This window comes from Panthera uncia (genome assembly GCF_023721935.1).
Source record: "Panthera uncia isolate 11264 chromosome C1 unlocalized genomic scaffold, Puncia_PCG_1.0 HiC_scaffold_3, whole genome shotgun sequence".
In the NCBI taxonomy this organism is placed as follows: Eukaryota; Metazoa; Chordata; class Mammalia; order Carnivora; family Felidae; genus Panthera; species Panthera uncia.
Window position 1 is genome coordinate 44,730,481 of NW_026057584.1, and position 26,287 is coordinate 44,756,767.

At 37.0% G+C, this 26,287-nt stretch overlaps 1 protein-coding gene and 1 long non-coding RNA gene across 5 annotated transcripts in view; one reads left to right on the forward strand and one right to left on the reverse strand.

Annotated features, from left to right (window-relative positions):
* Nucleotides 1-18,040, reverse strand: part of WDR75 (WD repeat domain 75) — a 31,388-nt gene extending 13,348 nt beyond the window's left edge. Inside the window, exons 1-8 of one of the 2 annotated variants that reach the window (XM_049615351.1) lie at nt 17,825-18,040; nt 12,317-12,446; nt 9,470-9,535; nt 8,250-8,340; nt 4,957-5,081; nt 3,318-3,388; nt 1,978-2,097; nt 1,389-1,477 (exon numbers count right to left, since the gene is read on the reverse strand). In XM_049615351.1, the coding sequence (XP_049471308.1) occupies nt 1,389-1,477; nt 1,978-2,097; nt 3,318-3,388; nt 4,957-5,081; nt 8,250-8,340; nt 9,470-9,535; nt 12,317-12,446; nt 17,825-17,910 (778 nt within the window). In that variant the 5' untranslated portion in view covers nt 17,911-18,040. Of the gene's footprint in view, nt 1-1,388; nt 1,478-1,977; nt 2,098-3,317; nt 3,389-4,956; nt 5,082-8,249; nt 8,341-9,469; nt 9,536-12,316; nt 12,447-16,082; nt 17,791-17,824 lie in introns of those variants that run through there. The other variant, XM_049615352.1, reaches the window with a different exon arrangement.
* A 217-nt stretch (nt 18,041-18,257) lies between these two features.
* The window catches only part of LOC125911479 (uncharacterized), a 97,382-nt gene continuing 89,352 nt past the window's right edge, over nt 18,258-26,287 (forward strand). For 2 of the 3 annotated variants that reach the window (XR_007454331.1, XR_007454333.1), the window contains exons 1-2: nt 18,258-18,369; nt 23,021-23,247. This is a non-coding gene — a long non-coding RNA (uncharacterized LOC125911479). Of the gene's footprint in view, nt 18,370-23,020; nt 23,248-25,555; nt 26,231-26,287 lie in introns of those variants that run through there. The other variant, XR_007454332.1, reaches the window with a different exon arrangement.

Genomic DNA, 26,287 nt, shown 5'->3' on the forward strand with positions numbered 1-26,287 from the left:
GAACAGCATAACCTTTTACTAAAACTAATAAATTTTAAGAAAATTACAAGCCAATTTCATGACCGATGAAAATTCTCCAACAAAAATATCAGCAAGCAGAATCCAAGGATATGTTAAGAGGATAATATATTGCAAAGTTGAGTTTATTGTAAAAATGTGAGATTATTTTAACACTTGAGAAATAAGTGTAATCAATTCCTACTATGGGATAAAGAGAATAATCATGAGTATCTTAATAGATGTAGAAAAAGTAAATAAACTTCTACACCCATGATAAAATTTCTCAGCAATTTCAGTGCTCACACACAGTGTGACTGGGTGCAAAGCACCAGCCCAGTTTATACTGTTCATATTTGCCTGAACTTATAACCTGTTCTCAAAGCAACTAGAAGTTGTAGCTCATTTACACAGGCAACTAATTTTCTTTTTCTATTAATTCTCTTATACATATACAGGATCAATGCTGACATTTTACTGATAACCATATACCATTTTAACTATTCTCTCTTAGAAACAGTCACGTGGCTTATAATATAAAAACAAGAATTCAACTTTCTAATAAGCCTAGGTTAGTTGCCTACATCAAAGCATTGGTGCAGGGTAGGGTGCCCTGTATTCTTTTCTTCCCTTTGAGTGCCAACTAGCCGAACTACTCCTTCTTCCCCAAGACCCATCTGAAAAGGCTAATCCTAAATGTTCCAAGGCTTAAGTAAAGCCACCACAGATAGCTGTGACTGCTAACTGCTGTGAGAGGTGGCAGACAAGATGCACAAGGTAACAAAATAGAGAAGAGTCGGTGACAATAAGTATTAACCGGTCTTGCCCCAGATTAGGGTAGAGGCCACAGCAAAGAAAATAGAAGTGAGGATGAAGGGCAGAAGAAATGACACTGCCTGGAACATGACATACATATGCACACACACATTCCACCCTAGTAGATCGCCTCATTCACATTCACAATTTTAAATAATTCAGACCTTGTGTTCCATTTTAGCTACATGAGAGTTTGTGTAAATGAGCTACAACTCATCCAATATTTGAAAACATAAATTTTTGAATGAGACATAGGTCCAAATCCCACTTACCAGCTGTGTGACCTTAGGCAAGTTAGTTCTCAACTACAAATCTCACTTCCTTTACATGCAAAAGGAGAAAGACGATGCCTATGTCATGGCTTTAAGAATTAAATGAGGTAGTGCATGTAAAGCACTAGCATAATCATTTGCTCTGATAACCTACAGCTATTCTTATGAACAAGCACTTAACCTTGCAGACATACATTTTAAACAACTAATATGATTTAAATTTACACCTTTCAAACTATAAATGCAGTGAATACTGATCCACATACTTCAAAAGATTATTTTAATTATTAAACTTGCACTTACCTGTCACTGAAAAAGCCAAATCCATAACCATATCATGGTGCCAATGTAAACATGTGTATGTGTATTTCTTATCATCATCAAAATTCCTCCTATTGGAGAAAACCAAAATTGTTATTTTGACCAAAGGCATTAAGTCAGGAAAGTAATGGCATGCCAAATATAATGAACATAATATATGCCAAAAATAATAAATTATATTATTAAGCTTGTAGGTCTCAATGTGTAAAAATTACATTTTCTCTAACCAGAGTCACTTCTACAAACAATAGATCATGGTGTCCTATTAGGTATATGCTCTTGTTACTTGTCTTTTCACTCAAAGCTTGATAAAAAAGTTCTCCTCAATAAAGCAATCAGAGACAAAATGGAATTAACTCCTCCTACAAGCTCAAGCTTACAAATTTTAAAATAGTAAGTCTATGCAATGAAGAGCACAGTAATACAAGAAACAGGGTACCAGCAAAGCCGAATCTCTATCACCAGTAATGGCTTTTCAGTACTATCCTTTTTTCCTGAACCCAGGGATAGCTCTGTTGTGCAGGACTAATATACTATACACATTCACCATACTCTTCATGAGTCAACTGACCAAAGACGAATTTTGCCATCCTTGTGACCAGTTGCTATGCAATCTTCCTTTGGGTGACATGCTACACATGTGAAATTGTTCTTAGCATGTTTCTTATTTCTTGATGATGATAAAGTAAACCTAGAAGAAAAAAAAGTGTCCCTTATTAAAGTCTCTTGGTAAGTGGTGATGTAGTTAAAAAAAAAAGGGGAGGGGGCGGTGGGGGGAGTTTGTCCCTTATTAACCAAACTGGAGAATTCTCAAAATTCACTGAATACAAATACAGGATTAAAAAAAAATATACTGTGTCTAAGAATCACGAATTTGCAAACACTTACGCAGTATAAACTTCACATGACTAATATTCTACCATGATAACTTGGCTACAGAGGCCACTGACTCTGAAATAAAGCCAAGACACTCTTCTCAGTGGCTTTTGCTCGAGCCAAGTTTGTTCAAATTTCTTGTCAATTGAAGCTAAGTTTTAACATTAGGTATGAACAAGCCTAATAAATTATATCTGTGACAACTGGCTAATGTATCCAAAGGTATCAGGATCCTTATTATACTGCAAAGAAAAACAAATGTTAATCCTGACAGGGTAAAAGGGAAGAGGGGAGTGTCACTTGAGGAGTCACCATGCGTGCTTCGCACTAGTCTCCTTAAATATGTTATTTTATTCATCTTTACAACTGTTAGATAGGTATTATGCCTATTTTAAATATATGCTAATTTGAGGTACAGTGAGATTGCAGAAACTAAATTTGACTCATTTTTTTTTCAAAAAAAATTTTTTTAATGTTTATTTATTTTTGAGACAGAGAGAGACAGAGCATGAACAGGGGAGGGGCAGAGAGAGAGGGAGACACAGAATCGGAAGCAGGCTCCAGGCTCTGAGCCATCAGCCCAGAGCCCGACATGGGGCTTGAACTCACGGACCGAGAGATCGTGACCTGAGCTGAAGTCGGACGCTCAAACGACTGAGCCACCCAGGTGCCCCGACTCATTTTAAACCCAGGTATCTCAAAGCCTATATTTACTCCAAAGCCCCAAAACTGGCCAGTAAGCATCACCACCTGGGGTAGCCTTTTCCAACTACATCCAATTTTGACATCGTGTATGAACACCAGAATCTAAGGGGACAAAGAGTTTTGGCTGGACAAAGCTCCCTAGGTGTTTGTGACTAATGATTGATTCTCTCAACCGCATGCATTGTTGTGTTAAAAACTCTACCTCTAAATCCAGTGGTTTCACAATCACTTGCAACAGGAAACTAGACACAACTCTGGATCACAGGTATGAAGATGAAATAAAATTGCAACAAATTTGAGTAAATAAAATGATCAAAAAGGAATTCTTACCTTGATGTTGTTTTCTTTTTGAAAAAATAAACAGACAAGTAAAAGTCCCGTACTGCAGCAACATATTCCCCCTGGTATTTCAAAGAGAAGATAACATTCACAAAAATAGGCAACACTCTTTAAGAAGAAACGTTCTCATCACAAAAGTTAACACAATTAACAATTTTTTTTTTTTCAGATTGAGTATATCAATATAAAATGATATAGGTAGCTATGGAAAGGATACTCCTGTTAAAATAATCATAGAAAATTAAAAGACAAACTTAGGTACTATATCTGAAAACTAAACTCTCTAGCTTTAAGAATAATGACTTGAAATTTTCCCATTAAGGCATAATTTACATACAATACAATGTCTGACATGTATATATCCATGTAACCACCACCACCACAATCAAGAAATCAAGATTTAGAACATTTTCTTCACCTCAAAAATGCTTCCTTGCTCCTCTTTTTAGTCATTTCCCAATGGTCCTGCCCCTGCCAGCAACCAGTGATTTCTATCACCACAGTTTACCTGTCTGTTCCAGAACATCATATAAACAGAATGGTTCAGTATATACTTTTTGTGTCTGAACTCTAGTTCAAAATCACCCTTTTGAGATTCATTCATGCTCTTTTCTGTGTCATTCGTTTCTCTTATTATGAAGCAGAATTCCAATAAATTAATACATATCACAAATTATTTATTCTCTTGAGGAACATTAGGGTTTCCACTTTGGAGCTACTATGAATACTAATCATTCTTGTACAGGTCGTTTTATGGTCATGTTCTCATTTCTCTACCAAGGAGTGTAACTTCTGGCTCATGGTAAGGACAGATGTTTATCTTTGTTCCATATATTCCCAATGCTCAGTACTGTCAGTCTTTAACGTTACGTTCCTCCACCATAAGAAATTAAACCTTTTCAGAACAATGCCAAAATAATGCTATAAACTTAGATTATAGAAACATGCCACCACAATGTCATCTAGGGGCTTTTGGTGGTACCTGATTTTAAAATAAAAAAGTTAGTTATAGGGTTAGTAATAGGGAAATAGTTATAGGTTAGTAATAGGGAAAGGTGAAATAAATCATGGTATAAACATAACAGAGTTATTATTTCTGATGAACATTTAAGTATACATTCATGCTGGGATGTCAGGTGAAAAAAAGGTAAAGAGTCTTCAGATCCTGAGTTTGAGAAAAATTATTTTATGAATGTTTAGGAAAAAGTCTAGGAAGACATTCCCCAAATATCACTGGTAAGACTTAATTTCTCCACTTTATTTTTAACTTGCAAATTTTCTATAATGGGCACACTGATTATGGACAGGAAGACATAATTTTCTAAAGACACAGTCCAAAATGAAAGGATTTGAGTAGCTTTTACATGAGGCAGGCTAAGAAAGAATACAAATGCCAAAATATTGGTATTTTTTGAACAATTAGAGGATTTACAAGAGCAATAGGTATACACAAAATTAAGTATCCTAAAAACTCTATACCAAAAATAAATGCTAAAGCAACGGAACAAACTTCTTCGCTAACAAAAATACTATAACTCAAGGCAACATTCAATCACTGGCATATAAAATGCTCAGAGCAAACATTGCTGAAAAGAGATTTTATGTACAAAATAGGAAACTAAAATTTTACCTCATTTCCAAAGGCAATGCACTTGGGTGACTGGTTTATATAATCCAAAACAAAGGAGAGCTCCTTCGCTTCTATCTCTTGGCTTGATGATTTTGGCAGTTTCACTGAAACCAGCTGAAATACATCTAGCCAAAGGAAGCTATATTAATATAAAGCTTCTCTAGAGAAAATGAACATGTGCACTTATTCACAGGAAACTGTTAATTAGTATTCTAGATACATTTGATGCCAAGATAATAATTCTAGGCCATCTTGAACAAAATGTACCTTCACCCTGGACTGTTCATTTGAATATACAAGTTCTGAATGGCAGTCTAATTTCACAACTCGTATACATACATGCTCTCTCTAAATAGAAATACAAAACAATTTAGCTTACTGGTGCATTCTGTCTTCCAAAGTATTAGGCTGACCTTTACAATGGATATAGTATATCACTGAACTGAGCAGCCAAAGGCAACAAACCAGCCGAGAGCTTTCAGAAATGAGATGTGCTTGCCACATATTTATAGGATAAATCTCTTCTAGAATATTGACATGCTGTTCTCTTTATATCCCATTTTAAAAAAACTCACAAGTGAATATAGCTATATTTTACTATGTATGCTATTTCCTTATCCTCTCAGACATTATAATGAATATGAAATTCTGTAACACATTGATTTACCATTTTCCCATTTTCCAGCCTGTTTAGTATTTGCTTTGAACTCTTGATTCTTCTAGCCTTCTCAGTCATCACAAACTTCACATCCCCAAACCCTGTACATTTGATTTTTTTTTTTTTTTAGTCTTCCCCTCTGCCCACTGCAGGAAGTGGCACCGCCATTTACCAAGTTGCTTAGACTAAATCCTTGAGTTATCTTTGAATTCTCTCTCATATTCCATATTCAAACCATTAGTAAATCTTGTTGGCTGTCTCTTCCAAAGATACCCAGAACTCAATCATTTCTTATCATCTAACTGGTAAGAGGTACCTCTTAACTGTACCCTGTACTTCTATCCTTGTCCCTCTTTAGTCTATTCTCAATAAGCCAGTGAATCTACTACAATTAACATTTCACTTTTCTGCTCAAAACTCTTCAATGGCTTTTTATCTACTCAGAATAAAAACCAAAGTCCTTTCAATGGCATACAAGGCTGTATATTATCTACTCTTCTTTGGATTACTCCAATCCAACCTCCCTCCTAGTCCTCAAACATGTCAGAAATGCTATAGAATATGCTTCCCCAATATGACCATGCGGCTTATTCTTCTCAGAACCTTCCCTGACCACTTATTTAACTAGGTATTTCTCCAATGTTGCCTATTCCCCTCCCCTGCTATATTTTCCTCTAAAACATCTTTCACCTTCTTATATCTTATGACTGATTTGTCTGCTAGATCAGACTAGCAGACTGTTGAGATGGTCCGTTTTATTCTCTCCAACAGAATAGAATGTGGCACATAGTAGGTTTTCAGTTAGACACTAAATGAATAAATTACATATAGTCAAAAAATGATACTATAAAAGATGACGTGTAAATAATTTATTTTTAAACCAGAAGCACACTTCAATATGATTTATACAATTTCCTAACAGAGACTGGTTTTGCATTGTGGAACAAAGATGAAACAAATGAAGAATATGAATTTAAATCTATTCTATGAAATGCTAGTTCAAGCCCGGTTCACAATTTTATCTAACAGCTAACTAGATTTTCATATTCTGAGTGCTCATGATATGGGCCAAGTACTGGAGAGTAACATTAATCCCACTATAAACAGAATTCCAATTAGATTATAGCATTTGGTTTACTCCAAAAGGCAAATGCCAAGGTCTTCACTTTAGATCAGTATTCTACCCTGGTTTGCACATTGGACTTAAACTAGGGAATTTTCAAGTAAACAGGCCCCACCACAGAGAATCTTAAAATTTTAAATTCTTTGCAGTGATTCTAATGTACAGCCAGTGTTAAGAACTGCTGATTTCACTGATACAGATAGCAAGTTTTGCTACAACTATTAGCAACTACTCTTGCAATTGAGAATCACAGTGTTAGTATACAGAGTGGTTACCAACTGTGAGTGATGAGTATAAACACCCGGGGAAATATAAAAATGTAGATTCCTAGACTAAATCTCACAACTAGTGCATCAATGGTCAGTTAGGGAGATTAGGAACCTACATTTTTAGTAAGGATGTGAATACACCTTAAGAATCCACACACTCTTCTATAAAACAGAGCTTAAATACTGAAGAGTTTTATCTAAAATAGTCAACTAGGAGACTTAATTATTTTAAGAAATGTTGCCATTTCCAGAACATTTTTTGGAATACTTTAGAGGTTGTTTATGGGCTAACATAACTAAACTTACTGCTTTTATTCTTTCACATTTCTGACAGATAAATATTAATCATTAACAGACTTCATTCACTAAATGATTTTTAGCTTAAAAACAGATTTAACTTTCAGTTTTAATAAAAGTCCATGATAGAAAACAATCTGCCAATTTCTCCCAGCCAAAACAACACACGAAACCAATCCTCCCCTCAAAAAACCCCCCCAAAAACAACAAAAATACACCGTGGAAAGGATTCACTTAGCTAATGAGCCATGAGGCTGTGTAGCAGACTGCTCAGTAATTACCTTAAAGCTGCTTTCATCTTTGAATTCTGTATACAGCTATACTTTAGAGAGAACACCAGAGGTGCAGCAACCTTCTTGAATTCTGATACTACAAAAATTCTTTGGATATATCCCTCATGTCAATGTTCTGATGTATCAAATTCTCTGCTATAGGGTAATTATTTGTGACCACTAAAGATATTCCAGAAATTCATAAAATGCTCTGAAACATGGCAATTTCAATGAAATATGTTCCAATAATAAAAATGTAATTAATAATTTAATCACACTATTACCTCTTAATATCAAACTGTTTTCTATACCATTTCTGAACAGATTCAGGGTCAAAGGGGTGTTCAATAATGGGTAAAATTATAGTGATACTTAAGAATGACAGATTAAGTTCAGTAGAAAGATAAACTCTAGTCCACCTCTGCAACACAGCTTTGAACTCTGAGCTCTGCAGTCTATTATTACAACTATATATTAAGTAATCATTCCCTCACTATGTATTTCACAACTGGTATGAGGCTTCCCCAAAATAAATCCAATAACAACAGAAGGAACTGAAATGCCAGCTCCAAAAACTGTTAACTTCAGACTAAAACCAAGATGTTAACTTTTGAGAAACTATGGAAACAGTAAACCCATGCTATACAAAACAAAATAAGTTAATTATACTATACCTGGTTTTTCTTTATTTATTATAACAAAGACAGAATCCTCAGCACTGGGTAGAGTAAAGAGGGCATGAAGTTTAAGCCCTACTACGAAAGTCTGAAAGATAAAAAGCACCATATTATTTATCACCTGTCCTCCCCACCCCCCAAACTTACGTTCCATAAAGGGCAGGGATTTTTTTTTTTTTTTTTTAACCCATTTTGCTCACTGCTGTATCCCAACGTCAGAAGAGTATGTGGTGTACAGAATATACTCAATATGTATTTGTTGAATACATTTTCAATTAATACATATAGATCCACATGTGTCTTTTAAATGGTACTATGGTATTCTAATGAATGAATATAAAATTTTAACTGACCTCAAGATCATATTCAATTTCTTTCTTCTGTAAACAATGCTGTAATAACTACACATACATGTTGTTATTTCAACAAGAAATTCCTAACAAGTGAGATGCTGGAATAAAGTTATTTTTTCATTATCAGTTGTACTCTGATTATGTACAAAAGTATCTGTTTCCGGGGCGCCTGGGTGGTGCAGTCGGTTAAGCATCCGACTTCAGCCAGGTCACAATCTCGCGGTCCGTGAGTTCGAGCCCCGCGTCAGGCTCTGGGCTGATGGCTCGGAGCCTGGAGCCTGTTTCCGATTCTGTGTCTCCCTCTCTCTCTGCCCCTCCCCCGTTCATGCTCTGTCTCTCTCTGTCCCAAAAATAAATGAAAAACGTTGGAAAAAAAAAAAAATTAAAAAAAAAAGTATCTGTTTCTCTGCACTTTACCTATTACTAGTGTGTTTTTTTTTTTTTTTTTTTTTTTTGCAGTCTCCAATTTGGAACTGATAGGGAAAAATGCTGTGTCGTTTTTTATTTATGAGATTATACACCTCTTCACATTTACTGGCTATTTGTTATTTTTTTTCCTGGGAGTTACATATTCTTACCCTATGCCAATTTTTTTCCCACTGAGTTATTAGTTTTTCCTTATTGATTTTGGGAATTTTCTGTATTTTAGGGATAATATCTCTTGTAAATATTTTCTTCCAATTTTATTACTCATCTTTTCATTGAAAGTTTAAAATTTTCAAACAGTCCAATTTCTTTTATGGTGTGACTTTTACAACTTGTTTAAAAGGCTATTAGGCCTTCTAAAAAAAAACAATGTGTCTGTCATTACATTATGTTGCCATTCCTTTTCAAAAGATAAAAATGGAAGATCAATCCACGTACCTTTATTAAAATGCCATCTACATAGTCCCACAGTTTAACTGTGCCATCAAAGGAACAAGAATACAACTAAAAGGGTAAAAATAGTACAGAATTTATTACAAAATACAACTTCATTAAGATATTAAACAAATAATTAAGCAAAACAGATGGCATTTTCTGTTCATTAAATCCTTAGCTTTAAAGAGGTAGAGTCACTTACTCCTATTATTTTTTAAAATAGAAAATCTAATCAGAGCTCTGTGAAGTAATTTCAAGTTTTAATTAAAATGAGGGGGAAAAAGTCAATCCTCTATCTTCAAGAAGATGGTAAGTTCTTGAGCTATGAAAATACTTAAGAGCTTGTCTAGAGCCCAGTCCTCTCTTATTAGCAAAACCACTTTCATCTTACATACATTAAAGGACTGCTTCTCAAATGATGAGAATGTCCTCTTAAAAAAAAAAAAAAAAAAAAAAAAAAAAAAAAATCCAACACACTAAAGACCAATACTTTTGTAAACTACAATTAAGTTATCATGCACTCGAATGCTGTGGCAATGTCACAGTGCTCTACAGTTCTGGGTCATTCAATTCCCACACTTATCTCATTGCAGAATGGTAACCAACCTTTTGTGGCACTGGTTTGTGCACCACACTTTGGTAGCACCAGAAGGCCTTAACAGCATGTATTTTTAGCTTTGTCCCAGAGGACTTAATTTTACTAAGGCTACACTGGATTACTTGTTGCCATTACGGTGAAAATACATCACTTAGAACATTTATAAAGAATTTTAAGTTTTCTGAAAGCGGCAATTTTAAGATTTCTGCCAATGAGGACATGGAATCAGAGGACAGAAAATGGTATCATCTATTCAAGTAAAAGAATTATGTCATGTAGAAAATATACATCACAATTACTACATATAAAGAAAGGATCATGAAAAAGGATTAGTAAAACATAACAACCAACCATACAATCACTGTCAAAACACAATGGTTAACACACAAATCCTATGACTCTGAAGTGCAGAGAATCTGCACTCCTCATCACCTCAACCAAACCTTTCAATAAAAGCATTCTCTAACTTTATTAACTTTCAGTCACGTGAATAGATCTTTTATGCAATGATACATGGTTTTTGGCTACAAAACGTAGTCATACCGATTTCACAAATTCCAGTTTTAATGAAAGGATACTGCTGCTAAGAAAAACATCCAAGTGCTACACATAACAATGAACTGTTCTGTTAAACCCTCAGAGGACAGCAAGGAAAGTAAACTGTGCTTGCACTCTGCAGAAAAGCTACTTAATTTTGACTTTCATGTAGTAGCTCATTTAATTTTGGAAAGAAAAGATCCCTGTTACGTTAGGCCCGACTTCTTTGTGATAACAACACAGTGAATGGCGATACAAATAAACCCATTCTTGTATCAAGCAATAACTTCCATGTTGGCAGTAAGTAATCTAGAAAAATGGAACTTGATAAAAAACTAGAGCAAGAGAGGGGTGCCTGGGTAGCTCAGTCAGTTAAGCATCCAACTCTTGATTTCAGCTCAGGTCATGATCTCATCATTTGAGAGATTGAGCCCTGCATCGAGCTCTGCACTGACAGTGTGGACCCTGCTTGGGATTCTCTCTCTCCCTCTCCCTCTCACTGCCCCTTCCCCATTCATGCTCTTTCTCTCTCTCTCTCTCAAATAAATAATTAAAAAAACAAAACAAACTAGAGCACGAGTCAACCATTTTTGAGATGTCTTTAGTGGTTGCTGAAATTTAAGAACAGAATTAAAATGACATTATTTCTGAATTCTGAGCTGCTTTGTGGGGTGAGTGGGAAGGTCTGGACTAAATTAGATTCCCAAGTTTGCCCTGAAATTAACTGGTCCATCCACTGACTAATCCTTCTTGTCCAGCACTGGCCTTAAGATAACATCTGCACCAACACTAAAGAGCCTCATATGTAAAGGAAAAGATCTAAAACATCAATACCTCTTGGCCAGCATTTTGAAAAATGGGTTCCAGAAACCAAAGGGGTTAAGGACATTTAAGCTTGAGAAACACCAAACAGTATGCACCCTTTTTGGATATTTGTAATGCATATAAAAGTATTTGAGAAGATCTACAACCAAGAAATTCATCTAACTGTGCCTAACCTTCAATTTCAGTAACTCACACAGCCAAGAATGTTTTCTTTCAAGCAACATCTATTAGCATTCTCTGGAATAAATGGTTTTACAGAATACAGCATGGGCAATGTAGATCTAGGCTGTGACCCTATTTTAATAACTAAAAATGTTAAAAAGTACCCTGAATCAAAAAAATCAACATATAGGTTTCTGTTGCTACCTGAAAGTAGAGTAATTCTATGAAACCTTTCATAGAAAGGTGGAAATGGTGTAAAACAAAGAAGCAATTACCATTAATTTATACAAACAATTTTGAGCATTCCCACATCCAAAGAATAACCTCTCTTAGGCTTTTCTGATACTTTGGGATTCATCTTGCTAATGGATGTACAACATATATTGAGATAAAGCACAGATGATCATAGCTTAAAGCTATGGTAGTTTGATGCTGAGCAGTTCCTGGGGAAGGAGCCTGGTGGGGCCACTCTCACTGCCAGGGGTGCGTGCTGCCTCTACATCACCCTGCTGCAAAATAAACATGGAATGCTATTTTTGATTTTCATCCTTTTTTGGTTTGTTTTTTTTTTTTTAAAAAAACGAAGTGGCACAATACGAACTTTTGAAAAGCAAGGGATGCATGTATTTTTCTAATTGTAACTTGGTAAGTTTCCCAGCTAAAATCAAATCATAATTTTCTGGTAACAACAAAGCCAATATTACATTTAATTATAAATCATTTGACACCTGTAGATGATTGTTGGGGTTGAGCTGGATTCCAGTCACCAGATTTCTGTGCCCTTGCAATATGTGTACACATTCTTCTGTAGCTGTGCTATGAACTTTAACAAAGTCACCAGAGACACAGAAGATATACCTGGAAATAAGAAAAAAATAAATTTCATGTATTCTGTATACAGCATAATCTTTGTTTTATAGTTCATGAAAAATCTTTTTCACTTGCAACAGAGGTTTCTTTTAAAACCAACAGTTTCAAAAAAAAATAAAATAAAATAAAACCAACAGTTTCAAGAACTACATACTAAAAATTCTGTGCTATGTTCTCACTTACCACGTACCATTACTCTAACAGCATCTTCCCATGTCCCCCCTGCTCTCCATTGTTCACTGGGGACACCACCTTACAAACGCTAAGTCAAATCTCTCTCTAGTTGGCAAGGCCTCTTTTATAGCAAAGTACAAAGACTTTGTGACAGTTTTTTCACTTGTTGTCGAAATGTTGGTTTTGTTTTTGTCTTTCTGGATTTGTGGCTTTCTTCAAAATAGGAGAGGCTACTACTAAATTACTAAAAGGAGTTAAGTGGGGGCAATATTTGGCAATTTTCATTACGGATATAACCACAGAACAGAGCTCATAGTATAGTAGTACAAACCTTCTAGTCTCTACAAAATAAAAAATGTTCTGTGCCTATTACGTAGAACATTATACATGTCTAATAGGGTGCTTTTCCATGCAGTACAGAAGGTACAAACCACAGAATCCCCAGGCCAGATCTCTTCTCTGTGTTCCCAAAGCAACCTGTACATGACTTGATCCTACTACTTTTCACACTGTGTTGCCATTACTTGTTTACAAATATATCCCCCTTCCTTATTAGGCCATAAGCTCCCATCAGGCAAATGCCTTAAATTTATCTTTGATTCCCAATGTCCAATCCAGTTTGTTGAACAGAACCCACTCAATTCTCAGAGATTTTGTAAACTATCTGGATAAAATGAACCAATAAAAAAAATTATAAGATAACAAAAGAGTAAATCTTCTAATGCTGACCAGGATCACTACTACCCTATTTTATCAATTCTAAGACACCTGCTTTTTCACATGTTCACCTCTCTGAAATCAGGATGCATTATTCTAAGTGCCAGGAGGCAATCATGAAATGCCTTGTTTCACTGTCTAAAAGATTAAGCAAGTTCAAGCAACAAAACATCTGAGACATATGGTTACCCTTCTGGCTGGATCCTCCTCTTCATTCCCATGAGTACCTTAATTCAGAGTCTTAACATCTCCAGCCTGGACCTAAGGGCTTCTTACAGTCTCCAGGTGTGGCCCTTCAATTCCTCTTTCCCACTCACACCAGATTAACTTTGCAAATTTGACATTACTTCTCTGAAGATAAAATTAAATTACAGTTTGTCAATGTTTTCCCACTGCCTTTGGGATATGATCTAAACTCCTAAGGCCTTTGGTGATTTGACCTGATCTAAGTGGAGCTACTTTGTCATTTTAAAACTGTCCTCTAGTCAAGTGGTTTACAACTCCACTACCCTCCCACTCCCCACAGACACACCCCATTATACCAAAAGGTTGGCTAGGCATTCCCTGAGATGGTGGTGGGTGAAGGGTACTATGTGCCGGGAAAACTCCCTGATTCTGATATGCTTCCCCAGAGAAAAGGAATTTCCTCTCTCCTTGCTCCTCCACAGGGAATGGCTTTAAATTTGAAAGCAAGCCCCCAAAAGAAACACTCTCTCCCTGCTTTTGTATACATCGCTGTCTACACAGAATACTCTTTCTTTCTGACTACTTCCTTAAGACAGATTCAGCACACGTGAAGCCTTCCTGCATTTTCTCATTCTAGAGCAGCACCACTCTTAATGTGCTTATACAAAAGGTAGGCTTAGCTCTATAAGAGCACTGACCACACAGCATATTGAAGCCTTCCCCTACTAGACTGTAAGCTCTTTGAGGGGAGGAAAGGTGTGTTTACTTACTATAAATAATAATAGAAATATAGTAGGTAGAAAAAGGACACAGTTTTAAGAAGTCAAACAAATGGGTTTGAATGCCAGCTTTACCACATATGGGCTGAATGCTGGGAGAATTTAATTCTCTAAAACATCACTGTTCTCTGCTGTAAAAGGCAGGTAATGGTTTCTCACAGGGTTATTATGAGGACTAAAGGAAACAACACATGCAAATGCACCCTTAGCACACACAGTATGGTTAGCACACTCAAATGCTTTCATAAAATCAGAATACCTAAAACCCTGCAGACAGAAATGCATGTAAAGCATAGACCACAATGCCTGCCACATGATTCAATCAACTTTACTGAAATGGAGAAGTTAGGGATGCTTTCAAACAGGAACCAGAATTTAAATGAGGCTCCAAAGGATGCATAGAGCTGGGAACGAAAGAGAATACCAACATAAACATAAGCTGGGAAATAATTAACACAGTACCTACAAGAGATAGGAAATGACCTAACAAGCAAAGTGTATATGATGGGTTATGTCAGGAAATAATTGGGTAAGGAGAGTCAAGCTAGATCAGGGAAAGTCATGAAAGCCAGAGAAAAGAGCTGTAGATAAGGAAGGCAACAGAAGATTAATAGGGTTCTGAGCAAGACTAGGAATAAGGGTGAGAGTTATGATAGTAACACTTAAGGAAAATTATTACAGCAGTATACAGAATGGTCTGCAAAAGAGTATTTAGAGTTGGACACTAGCTTTGTGGGAATTTAGGAATGTAAAAGACAAGAATGACCTACTTTTTAAATTTTCTATACCTTAGCAACCTAATGCTTAGCACCATGTAACTGTGGGAGCTAAAAGGATGTAATATAAACAGTGCTGGACTGGGAGTCAGTAATAACTGATACAGGAATACAAGCTATTCTCATGTATACCCACCTCACGACTTGCCTCTTGTAACAACCCCCTCAAGTAGGCAGAACAGAGTTTTTGTCTTAGTTCCAAGAGGACCCAATGAACAAGAGGAAACAGATAAAACTCCACGATTCTAGTCTTATTTACTATCTCAGCTTTCTTGATGACCTCCTTGAAGCAAAATACAAAATTACCTTATTCCTTTTTGTATAAATTTTTGTATAGCCAAAATTTTGTATAGCCAACACCTGTAGTACCTTTTAGATAACATCCAAAGCCTTGATGAGTTCATTATGACCCTGTTCATTTGCTAGACAGCTGATTTTAATTACTACTTTTTATATAGACACAAACAAAACCCAAACACTCCACATCTAAATCTTCACCAAATTCCCCAAACTTCAGTACTGATTTTCTACCTACTTATTAGGTCCACCTGGTCGTTTCATAGGTACTTTAAACTCAACAAGTCCCAAAGTGGACTCGCTATCTCATTAATCCTAAGTGCTGATTCACTCCAAAATTGTCTATTCTCTTCATCTTCAATATTATCTTGGTTTAGGCCAAAGTAATTTCTTGTCTGAATGCCTGCATTAGCCTTTTAAGCCATGGTCTGCACTCTTCCAGATTCTTCTCCCACCACTTCCCTATACTTTATGCTACAAACTATACTGACTTTACACACATCACACTACCTACCCCTCCCACCCTACCCCAGCAACTTCAAGCTGCGCACTTCGCCTGGATGCCTTCCCCCAATATCAGTGGTGGAACAAACTCCTGTTAGTCTTGCAAGGTCCCACTACTGAAGGGAAACTTTCACTATATAACTCCCTCCTCTATGCCATCTGTGTACCTCAAGTATGCTAAGTCAACCTACCTCTGATCTTGCCACTCTCCACCACTTATTAGTTTTATGCATAGTCTTCGGATTAACATTCTTGAAGAAACACAATCATGTTACCTTCCACTGCCCTCCATCTAGGGAATAAAAAAAATAGTCTCTTTGGACCAAACAACCAAGAACGGGCTTCACGTTCCTTTTTCAACCTCACTAGCTCTCTTCATATAGTAGTCATATGAGCTAACCGTACCACAGTCTGTTCAATATATTTAGGTTTCTACTCTTCTTGCTTATACTGTGCCCACTATCTGGAACGCCTTGCATCCATATCCTCTAGTCAAAATACCATTCACCTATTTAGGCCTAGCCTAAATGTCATTTCCTCAGCAACCTGTCCATCCTCACCAGTCTGAAGTACTCTCTCTTTAGTAACTCCCAAGGAACCATAGTATGCAACATCTGTTACTAATTATTTTTTTCCTCACTAGACTGTAAAATCTTGAAAATAGGATCAATATTAAAATTATCTTAATTTTTGTCATGTCAGCTTGTTATAAATAATACGTAGCTGACAAATACTTTAAAACGAATTGTAGGACTTGGTAAATGAAACACACTGCATCTCATCCTAAGTTGTAGAAGCACTACACTGGAAAAAGAAACTGGATTCCTAGCTGTAAGCAGAACTTTGACACCTTGAAATCTCAGTTTCTTCCTGATTTATAAGATGAATATCAACAAAGCTCTCTTTCATGTAAAGACCAAGGATTCTTCTTTTTTTTTCTTGCCTCTACTGCTATTTATGAAAACTCCTTCAGTCATGCATGCATTCAACAACTATCATACACCCATAAGCAAGACACTGTGGGGGATACAAACTTTCATAAGATATTACCGTTACTCTTCTAAGACAGAAAGGGTTAATTAACTAAGGGTCACTCGGTCCTTAAATGATTTGAAAACCTCTTTCTACAGGATGTCATTTGTAAATTATACTGACAATAGAGCAATGACAGCTGACACACACTGAGCCATTAAGTACCAGGCTTGTTTTACCTGATTTATATGTATTAAAGCACTTAACCCTCTCAACAACCCTAGGAATTGGATTACAAAATACTATTCCTGTTTTAGGATGAGACTACTGAGACAAAGATAAAGAACTTGCAAAGGTCACACAATGTAAGAACCGGGTTTTGAACCCAGGGAGTAGTTTGGTTTCCAGCTATACTGAACTCCCGAGAATAGAGACCAGGGCTTCCATACGTAATCATTCCGCACAGACTCCAACATCAGTATCACGCATAGTTGCAATAAGGTTGCCAAAATACATCTTTAGGGGAAAGAAGAGTGTGGAGAAAATGGAAATCTTTGATCTTTCAGTAATTCAAAGTCACGACTCTTTCCGAAAAAACACTCCTCGCAGTACTGCAAGGGCAGTGATGTACAGACCTTTGCCCAGACTTTCTCGCCGCCCCACGGCAGAGCTGATTCCAGGCACGTGGGCCCGCCCCCGGTCCCTCAACCACCTGCAGGTAAACTGTTCTGTAAAGAAGCCTCAGCCTGCAGTGCCACGGGACTAAGTGGTTTCTCACTCCTCTAAACAGCACTGAGGCAACGGTTCCCTTACGCGTGGCCTGGGGACTCCCGCACGCGCCCCCTTCCCAGAGCCTAGAACCGCCGGTTGGCGAGTCCGGACTGGCCTGACAGTTCTTTCCTCCCCCTCCCCGGGGACTCACGTCCCTCAGCCCGGCTGACAGTGCGCGGTGGCCCCATACTTAGAATCCGCAGAGAACACAGCTCTCCTAAAGTTCAACTCGCTGCCGCCGCAACGAACCACGCGGACACTCTCCTCCTCCACCATCTTCGCGCAGACGCAGGAACTCACGACCGCCCGCAAGCCCCGAACTTCCTTGACGGAGGCCGGGCGCTAGGGCACGAGTCTCAGCCCACAAAAGGCGTGCACGGGCTTCTCTAGGCCTCAGTCTCAATGGTAGGACCCAGCGCCTGTGCCGCCATCTTTTTTGGGGGCAACTTTAAATTACAACACAGGTAGGAAAGGTGAGACAATGAATTTGTATTAGAAATCTTTGAACTCTTAGTACAAATAAATTCCTCTCTGGCCTGTTAATTTGATTCTACCTACAACTTCGTTCGCCAGAAGGGAAGGGTGGCCTATTGTGTATCACGTGACCTCCAGACGGCCTCCCTTTCCACTCACCAAGGCCTTTCCTTTCTCGGTAGTGATTCGGGCGCTGCGAGATGACGCCAACATATTCGTGCCACCTGGTTTCACCGCTCAGCTTAGTTCTTGGGTGGAAAGGTAGCTTTCTACTATTTGCATAGATGTTTGTCCCTTTCATTAGCCGTCATTTTCTCCTTTTCCGCCGAGCGTAGCATAGGTCTCTACAAAATCTCCGCAACTCCGAAGGCCTTGCCTTTTCCTTTGGACACCTTGGCTCCTGCTCCGGAATTCTGGTGCATCCGTTTTTCTGTTCGGTGGAGCTGCTCGCACCGATCTGACATTCCCTCCCACTTCGGCCCAAGTTCCGACGCCGCTGCTCCCAGTTTGGCTATTTTTTTTTTCTTTTTTTTTTTTTGTGCCTGTTGCTTTGCTTTTAGCTTTTCCATTAGTCCACCTTGCCTGTAGGTTAGGAGCCCCCGAACTCGGAGCATGGGTAGGCCTCTATCACCATTCCTTTTTATAACGCTGTGTACATCCTCTTCGTGGTCCAGGTCTATTAGGGGTACACTTACCTTTATTCACTCATTAAGTACACATTTATCAATCCCCTTGCCGGCACTGTACCACTACTAAGTGAAGAGCCACTGACAGCTTAATTTTATTTATTTTTTTAAATGTCTTTTTTCAAAAATGTCTTATTTTATTTTTGAGAGAGAGAGATTGTAAGCGGGGGAGGGACAGAGAGAGAGAGAGAGACAGAATTTGAAGCAGGTTCCAGGCTCTGCACTGTCAGCGCAGAGCGAGGCATGGGGCTCAAACCCAGAGATCGTGACCTGAGCCAAAGTCATTCGACCGACTGAGCCACCCAGGTGCCCCCTGACAGCTTAATTTTAGCAGGAACAGGTCTGCCCTGTATGTGTTACCTCTTGCTAGGTTACAATTTATCAGTTTTCTGGAGACAAATAATAATTATTGTGAGGTACGGTGCAAAACAGATGGGACCCCTGTCCTGTTAACCTTCCACGGGAGGGACAATAAAATTGTTTTACAAATTAATGACAGATTGTGTGCTAAAGTAAGACTTTAATATGAGAGAAAATGGTTTTCTCTGAGGAGGTTTAGGTTTAACCTGATGAGTATGTTTGTTAAAGTTATGCAGGTTAAAAAATACTTTAAAAATTCATTGTTAATACAGATTTGCTGTAAAATAATTCAGTACAGAAATATGATTAGGATCACTCCCACCCACGGATATCTCTCCACTGCTAAAAGTTTGGTGTGTATGCTTCTTGATATTTTTCTAGGTATCCATATACTTTCACATTATTCTTCAGTACAAGGCACTACATAATTTTTTTTTCCCTCTCTCTAGGTTTTTCACTGCATACAGATTTTATCTCCTTTTTAGTGACTGCATAGTATTCCACAGAGTAACCGTGCCATCATTGATTAAGGCATTTTCCCAAAGGTGGATATTTAGTCATTTCCATTTTGTAAAGTGGCAAATAGTGCTATAGAGAACATGAATTTGTGACAGCATTGCTATAGGAGAGATTCCTAGAATAAGTACTGTAGGATTGAGGGATATCTATATTTTTATTTTGAAGGAATATTTTGTGGAACTGAGATATGTGTTATTGGGGAAGCTAGGGGGAATAACTAATGGCATCCAAAAAAGGGGAGACATTTAACTTTGCTTTGTAGTCTCAAGTTGGGGGGGGTACATAAGGAGAGAGTTATAAGATAGTATGTTTTCTTAAGAACTCATGAGGGAAAAGGACTGATGAAATGGTGTTAGGCAATTTTATTTGGTGTTAGGCAATTAGCAACAATTGAAAGGTAGCCAGGGCTAGGTAATCCATTATTTGAAATTTAGATTGTAATGTGGGGTTTTATCTTTTACTCATTGCTTTATTGGGTGGTTGTTTTCTTACTGTTGAGTTTTGAGATTATTTATTTTGGATACACTTTCCTTGTCAAATATGTGAATTGTGAATATTTTCTTCTGAACTACGGCTTGTCTTTTCATTCTGTTAATAGTGTCTCTCGTGGTACTAAAGTTTTAAATTTGCATGAAGTGCAGTTTATCAGTTTTTTTTCTTTTCTGGATCATACTTTTATTGTTGGACCTAAGACCTTCTTACCTATTCCACACTCATGATGATTTTCTCTTATATTTTATACAAGGAATTTTATGTTTTATAGTTAATATTTAGGTCTGTGATCCATTCTGAATTAATTTACATTTGATTCTTTTTTACAGCCTCTATTTTTTCCATGAAAATTTCTATCTTTCCATTTCTTTTAAGAGCATTTTGCCTACTTTTTGGAGTATTGTTATAGTTACTGAATTAAAGTCTTTTCTAATAATTTCAACATTTGGGTCATCTTGGTGTTGGTGCCTGTTAATTGCCTTTCCTTTAAGAGTTATTGAGATTTTTCTGGTTTTGGTTTTGTGTGTTGAATAATTTCATATTTTATCTCAGACGTAATGTTAAGAGATCCTGGATCCTATTAAAATCCTTCAAGCCTCGGCCATGTTAATTCTGCGTAGTCTCATGCATGCATAGCTCAGAAGTGAGCCCAGTATTAATGATTTAAAAGTTACCTCTCTCCAACTCTTGCTTCTGTGGTATTCTATATTTTTGGGCTTCCTTGATTTTCCTTCTTGGTGTTCTGATTAGAAAGCGCAGGCTTTTTCCTCCCACCTTATTGCATACTTTTCCACAGTAAGGCCTTGTAATGAGGCTATGTGGTAAGGGCAAAGGATATGTGGGGCCATATGGCCATCTCCCTCTCTCCACCATTGTCATTGCTGCTGAGTAACTGTACCTTTATTATTGGATCTCATCTGGGGTGGATCCAGGAGAATTAAAAGAGCTCCATCTCATAGGGGACATTACTCCCAAATGGGGGTAGGAGAAAGAGAGAGCTGCTTCATTTCTTGTCACTTGCTACTAGGTCTTCCTTGGAGTCCTCATCTTCCTACCCTACCACTTGTGTTTACCTTGCAGAGGCAGCTGTTAGTTTATTTTGTATTTTGTTTAGAATTTTTAGCTGTAGTTAGTGGGAGAGATAGAGTAGAGTACCCTAATTCCAGTTTGACAGGAGCTGAAATTCTCTAGGTTAACTTCTTAATAGAATTACTCTGATTCTTGTACATAGAGACTGGTGAGATGTTGCAGGGAGTATGGCCGGAGTCGCACAAGATGAGTCTGCAAACAAAGTGCAGTTAAGTGAAGGTCCTCATACTCGAGTCGGAATGAGGCTGGCCCGACTCTAGAATGAAGCTTCTTTTTATTAGGATAATTGCTAAAGACTACATGCATAAAGTCAGCTAAGCAAGTGTGTTGATCAATCTAATGGTTTAGCTTTTCAAGGTTGAATTTTGAGTTAATTGGTTTCTATAACACTAGGAAGGGTCAGGTGTGAAGGAGGATCTGGCCTTGGACACTGTTAATGGCTCTAGGTGTTCCTTGTAAGCCAGATGCAGTGCTATGTAAACATGTCCTAAGGCTTTGCACCTTCTCCAGCCCTTCCCATTTGAAGTCTTTTCCTTTGATGCTTCTCTCCTGCATCTCCCACAGTATGGAAAAAAGGTTTGAAGCTTGAAGCCCTACTAGGAGTGTCTTGAAATACTGCAGTTGAGAGATAATGGTGGCTTAGACTCGGGCAGTAAGAGTGGTGAGAAATGTTTGCGTTCTGGGTATATTTTGAAGGTAAAACAAATAGTGTTTTCTGATGGATGAAATGTTGTATGTAAGACTATGGGAGAACAGATGACTCCAGAGGTTAGAACTGAGAATTTTGAATATTGAGATCACCATGTTCTGTGAAGGAAAGACTGTGAGAGAACAGATTTTTTTTTTTTTTTTTTTTTTTTTTGCGGGGGTGTGGGGCGGAGGGGGGTGGAACTAGGTATGAGTTTTTTATAAGACATTGAAATGGAGATGTTGAGTAGGCAGCTGAATATCCCGTTGGAATTTAGTGCAGAGATATAAATTTGGGAGTCATTTGGATATAGGTTATATGGAGGGGCAATGAGGATGGCTGAGGTCACCAGTGGAGTGTGTGTAGATAGAAAATGGAAGAGGTCCAAGGACTGAGTCTCTGAGGTACTTTAATATTTAGGGATCAGGAAGATGAAGAGGAAATGAAAAAGATTGGCTAGTTTACGAACAAAACCAGGAAGGTATGATGCCATGAAAGCCAAATGAAGAAAGAGGTAGAACTGATCTTTTTGTCAACTGTGACTGATAGGTTAAATAGCTAGAAGACAAAGAATTGACTGTTGCACTTAGCAATATGGAAATCACTGGGGGTGTTGATAAGAGTAGTCTTGATGGGAGTGCTGGGAATGAAAATCTGATTTGAGTGGGTTCAGGAGAGAATAGAGAAGTGAAATTGAAGATAGTAGGACTTCTAGGAGTTTTGGTGTACAGAGAAAGGAAGAAACATGATAATAGCTAGAGGGAAAGTGAGGTCAAGAGACACTTTTTTTTCCTTTCTGTTTCTAAGGTAAAGATATAGCAGATAGTAGGCTGATAGAAAAGACATAGGAGAAAGAGAAAAACTGACAATCAAAGAAAGTAAGCAAATAATTGCAGGAACACATCTTAAATAGGTGAGAAAGGATGGAATCTAGTGTTTAAGTAGAGGGATTGGCCTTTGCCAGGAGCACTGACACTTCAACCATAGAAACGAAAAGAAATAAAGATGAAGGTAGATGGGAAGATGTATTTATGGGAGAATTTGAAATTTTTCTTTTGTTTGCTTTCTATTTTTTCAGTGAAACAGCAAATAAGATAATCAATTGAGATAAGGATTGGGAAGGAGTTGTTGGAGGTTTGAGGAGAGAGAAGATATGGAATAACCATTTAGGATGGCATTCAACCAACTGTGGCCTGTAGGCCAAATGTGGCTTGTCATCTCTCTTGAAAATAAAGTTTTGGGAACACAGGCGTGCCTCCTTGTTAATATATTGTCTATGGCTGCTCTTGCACTACAGTTTCAAAGGTGAGTAGTTGTGACAGAAATTGTATGTCATGAAAAACCTAAAGTATTTACTGTTTGGTCCTTTTCAGAAGAGTGATGCTGACTCTCGGCTTAGGAGGAAGGAAGGGAGAATGGGGGTGTCTATGAAGACTAGAAACATAGATAATATTCTATTTTTTTACAGAATTAAGATATAATTCAACTGGGGAGTTTCACTGTAAAAGACAACTTTTGTTGTTATACTGATAATTTTTTTTCTCAGATTATCAAAATGACATCTCAAAATTTGAAGATTCTAATTTAACTCTCAGATCTCAATTTAAGAGACAAAGCAATAGGGAAAAACTTCATAAAACTAAAATAATTGCACATTTTAATGACAGCTATGCAAAATAAGCTCTTCAGTAGACTCTGAAGCCCTATCCCCATAAAAATGAACTTACACAAAACTCTATACTTAAGTACCTGGCGTTAATACTTTATGCCTGTTATATACCCAAGGGATAGTCTAGCTATTTATACTAATCTCTTACTAAATTCTCATTACTATATATAAGCTATACATAAGAAGTACCTGGAGTGCTTTAGAAAATAATGAAACCTCCATAGATTCTGATGAAATTGGTCTGCAGTGTCACCTGGACATCAGAGTTGGTTTTTTTTGTTTTTTTTTTTTAAGTGTGGTGAAGTACACATAGTATAAAGTTTTTATTAGTGACATTTAGTATATTCACAATGTTACAGAACTATCACTGTATCAAGAATGTTTTTGTCACTCCAAAAGGAAACTTTTTACCTTTAAGTCACTTCTTATTCCCCCTTAATTGCTAGTGTATAGAAATAAAATGGATTTTTGTGTGTTGATATTGTATCCTGCAACTTTGCTGAATTCATTTATAGATCTAATAGTTTTTTGTTGTGTATTCTTTAGGATTTTTTAAAATTTATTATATCATGTCATCTTTTCTAGTTTGCATGTTTTTTGTTTCTTTTTCTCACCTGATTGATCTGACTAGAACTTCTAATACAATGCTGAATAGCAGTGGTGAAAGTGGGCATCCTTGTCTTATTCCTGATCTGAGGGGGAAGGTTTTCAGTCTTTCACTATTGAGCATCATGTTAGCTGTGGGTTTTTCATAAATTCCTTTTATCTTATTGAGGAAATTCCCTTCTATTTCTAGTTTGCTGAGTGTTTATGACTACATTAATGAGGAATATTGGCCTATAGTTTTCTTTTCTGTGGTGTTTTTGGCTCTGGAATTAGAGTAATGTTGGCCTAATAGAATGAGTTAGGAATTGTTTCCTTATCTTCTATTTTTTTCTGGGCAGCTATGAAGGGTTTGTTTTAATTTTTTTAAATATTTGGTAGAATTCACCAGTAAAATAATTTGACCCTGGACTTTTCTTTGTTGGGAAGTTTGTGATTGCTGATTCAGTCTCTACTTGTTATAGGTCTATTGAGATATTCTATTTATTTTTCTGTTAGTTTTGGTAATTCATAACTTTGCAGGAATTTCCTCATTTCATCTAGGTTACCTAGTTTATTTGCTTGTAATTCTTCATACCATTCTAATTTTTTTTTTTATTTCTGTAAGACTGGTGGTAATGTCCCCACTTTTATTTCTGATCTTAGTTATTTGCATCATCTCTCTCTCTCTCTCTCTCTCTCTCTCTCTTTTTTTTAGTCTGCCTAAACATTTGTCAATGAAACATTTTGTTGATCTTTCTAAAGAACCTAATTTTGGTTTCATTGATTTTTCTCTCTATTCTATTTTATCTTTATTATAACTTTTATTACTTTTCCCAACTGTCTTTGAATTTAGCTTTCTTTTCTTTTCTTTTCTTTTCTTTTCTTTTTTTTTTTTTTTTAAGTTCCTTAAGGTGTAAAGTTAGGTTATTGATTTGAGATCTTTCTTTTTGGGCATTAGGGTTATAGAAGCTTCCCAGTTGATCCTAATGCTAAAAGACAAAAGTACTGTCGTGTTTGGAGACAGTCTAGACCTTGCTTATTGGTTATTTACCTTGAGTGTCTATTAGAAACATCTGAAGATCTAAATTTGAATTGGAAGCATCATTATGGGCTTACAACTTATTTTGTTTTTAAAAACATATTTTGTTGGGGTGGGCACCTGATTTCATCTCAGGACATGATCTCATGGGTTCATGAGGTCAAGCCCTGCATTGGGCTCTGTGCTGACAGAGCAGAGCCTGCTTGGGATTCTGTCTTTGCCCCTCCCTTCCCCTCTCTCTCAAAAATAAATAAACTTTAAAAAATGCATTTTGTTACTAAGCCTGGGTGTGGCTTATAACTTCCATTTTCTACTAAAAGGAAACAAAGCTCCTTGAAGAAATGGCTGACAGAGATGTACAAGATTTCTTATACCAGAAAGCAAGAGAGCTATCAAAGACTACTGAGGTTGAGTTAAATGGACTCAGGAACAACTTGAAGAGGGTCTCACTGAGTTGGGACAATTTGAGTATCAAAAATAATAATTGCAATGGATTGAAACATGTTATGGTTGAAGTCATGAGTTCATAATAATACAAACAAAACAAAGTCATTGGTCATCTTTGGAGGGTATTAGAAATAAAGTTATTACTTCAAAGAACTTACTGAAAAAAAGAAAGTAAGAGTCAAGCGTTTATAATCAGGGGTAAAATGGTGCAGTTAGAGTTTCTCTAGTAGAGGAGCTTTTATCCAATAATAATAGTTTTATAAAACTAATGCTACAATGATCAATAGATATTTCACAGTGGACAATAAACTTCAGAGCATTTTTAAATTTGGTTAAACTCTTACTTGAGAATCAGACTATGTATTTACCAAGGCAATAATACTAAGTCAAGCGGTAGGAGAGTATTGCCTGTATTTTGCAGCCTTAAGCAAGGTTCTGTAAGAAAAAGATTAATGCAGATAAAATTTAGGTCAACTGAATGCTGAGAGGGAAAGACATGGAAAAGCTGGATTCATTACTCTAAGTGGTTAATGAGAGAAGACAGCAGAAAGGCAGAAAATTAATATTTATCAGAGTTAGATTGGGCCAAACGATAAGGATAGTAC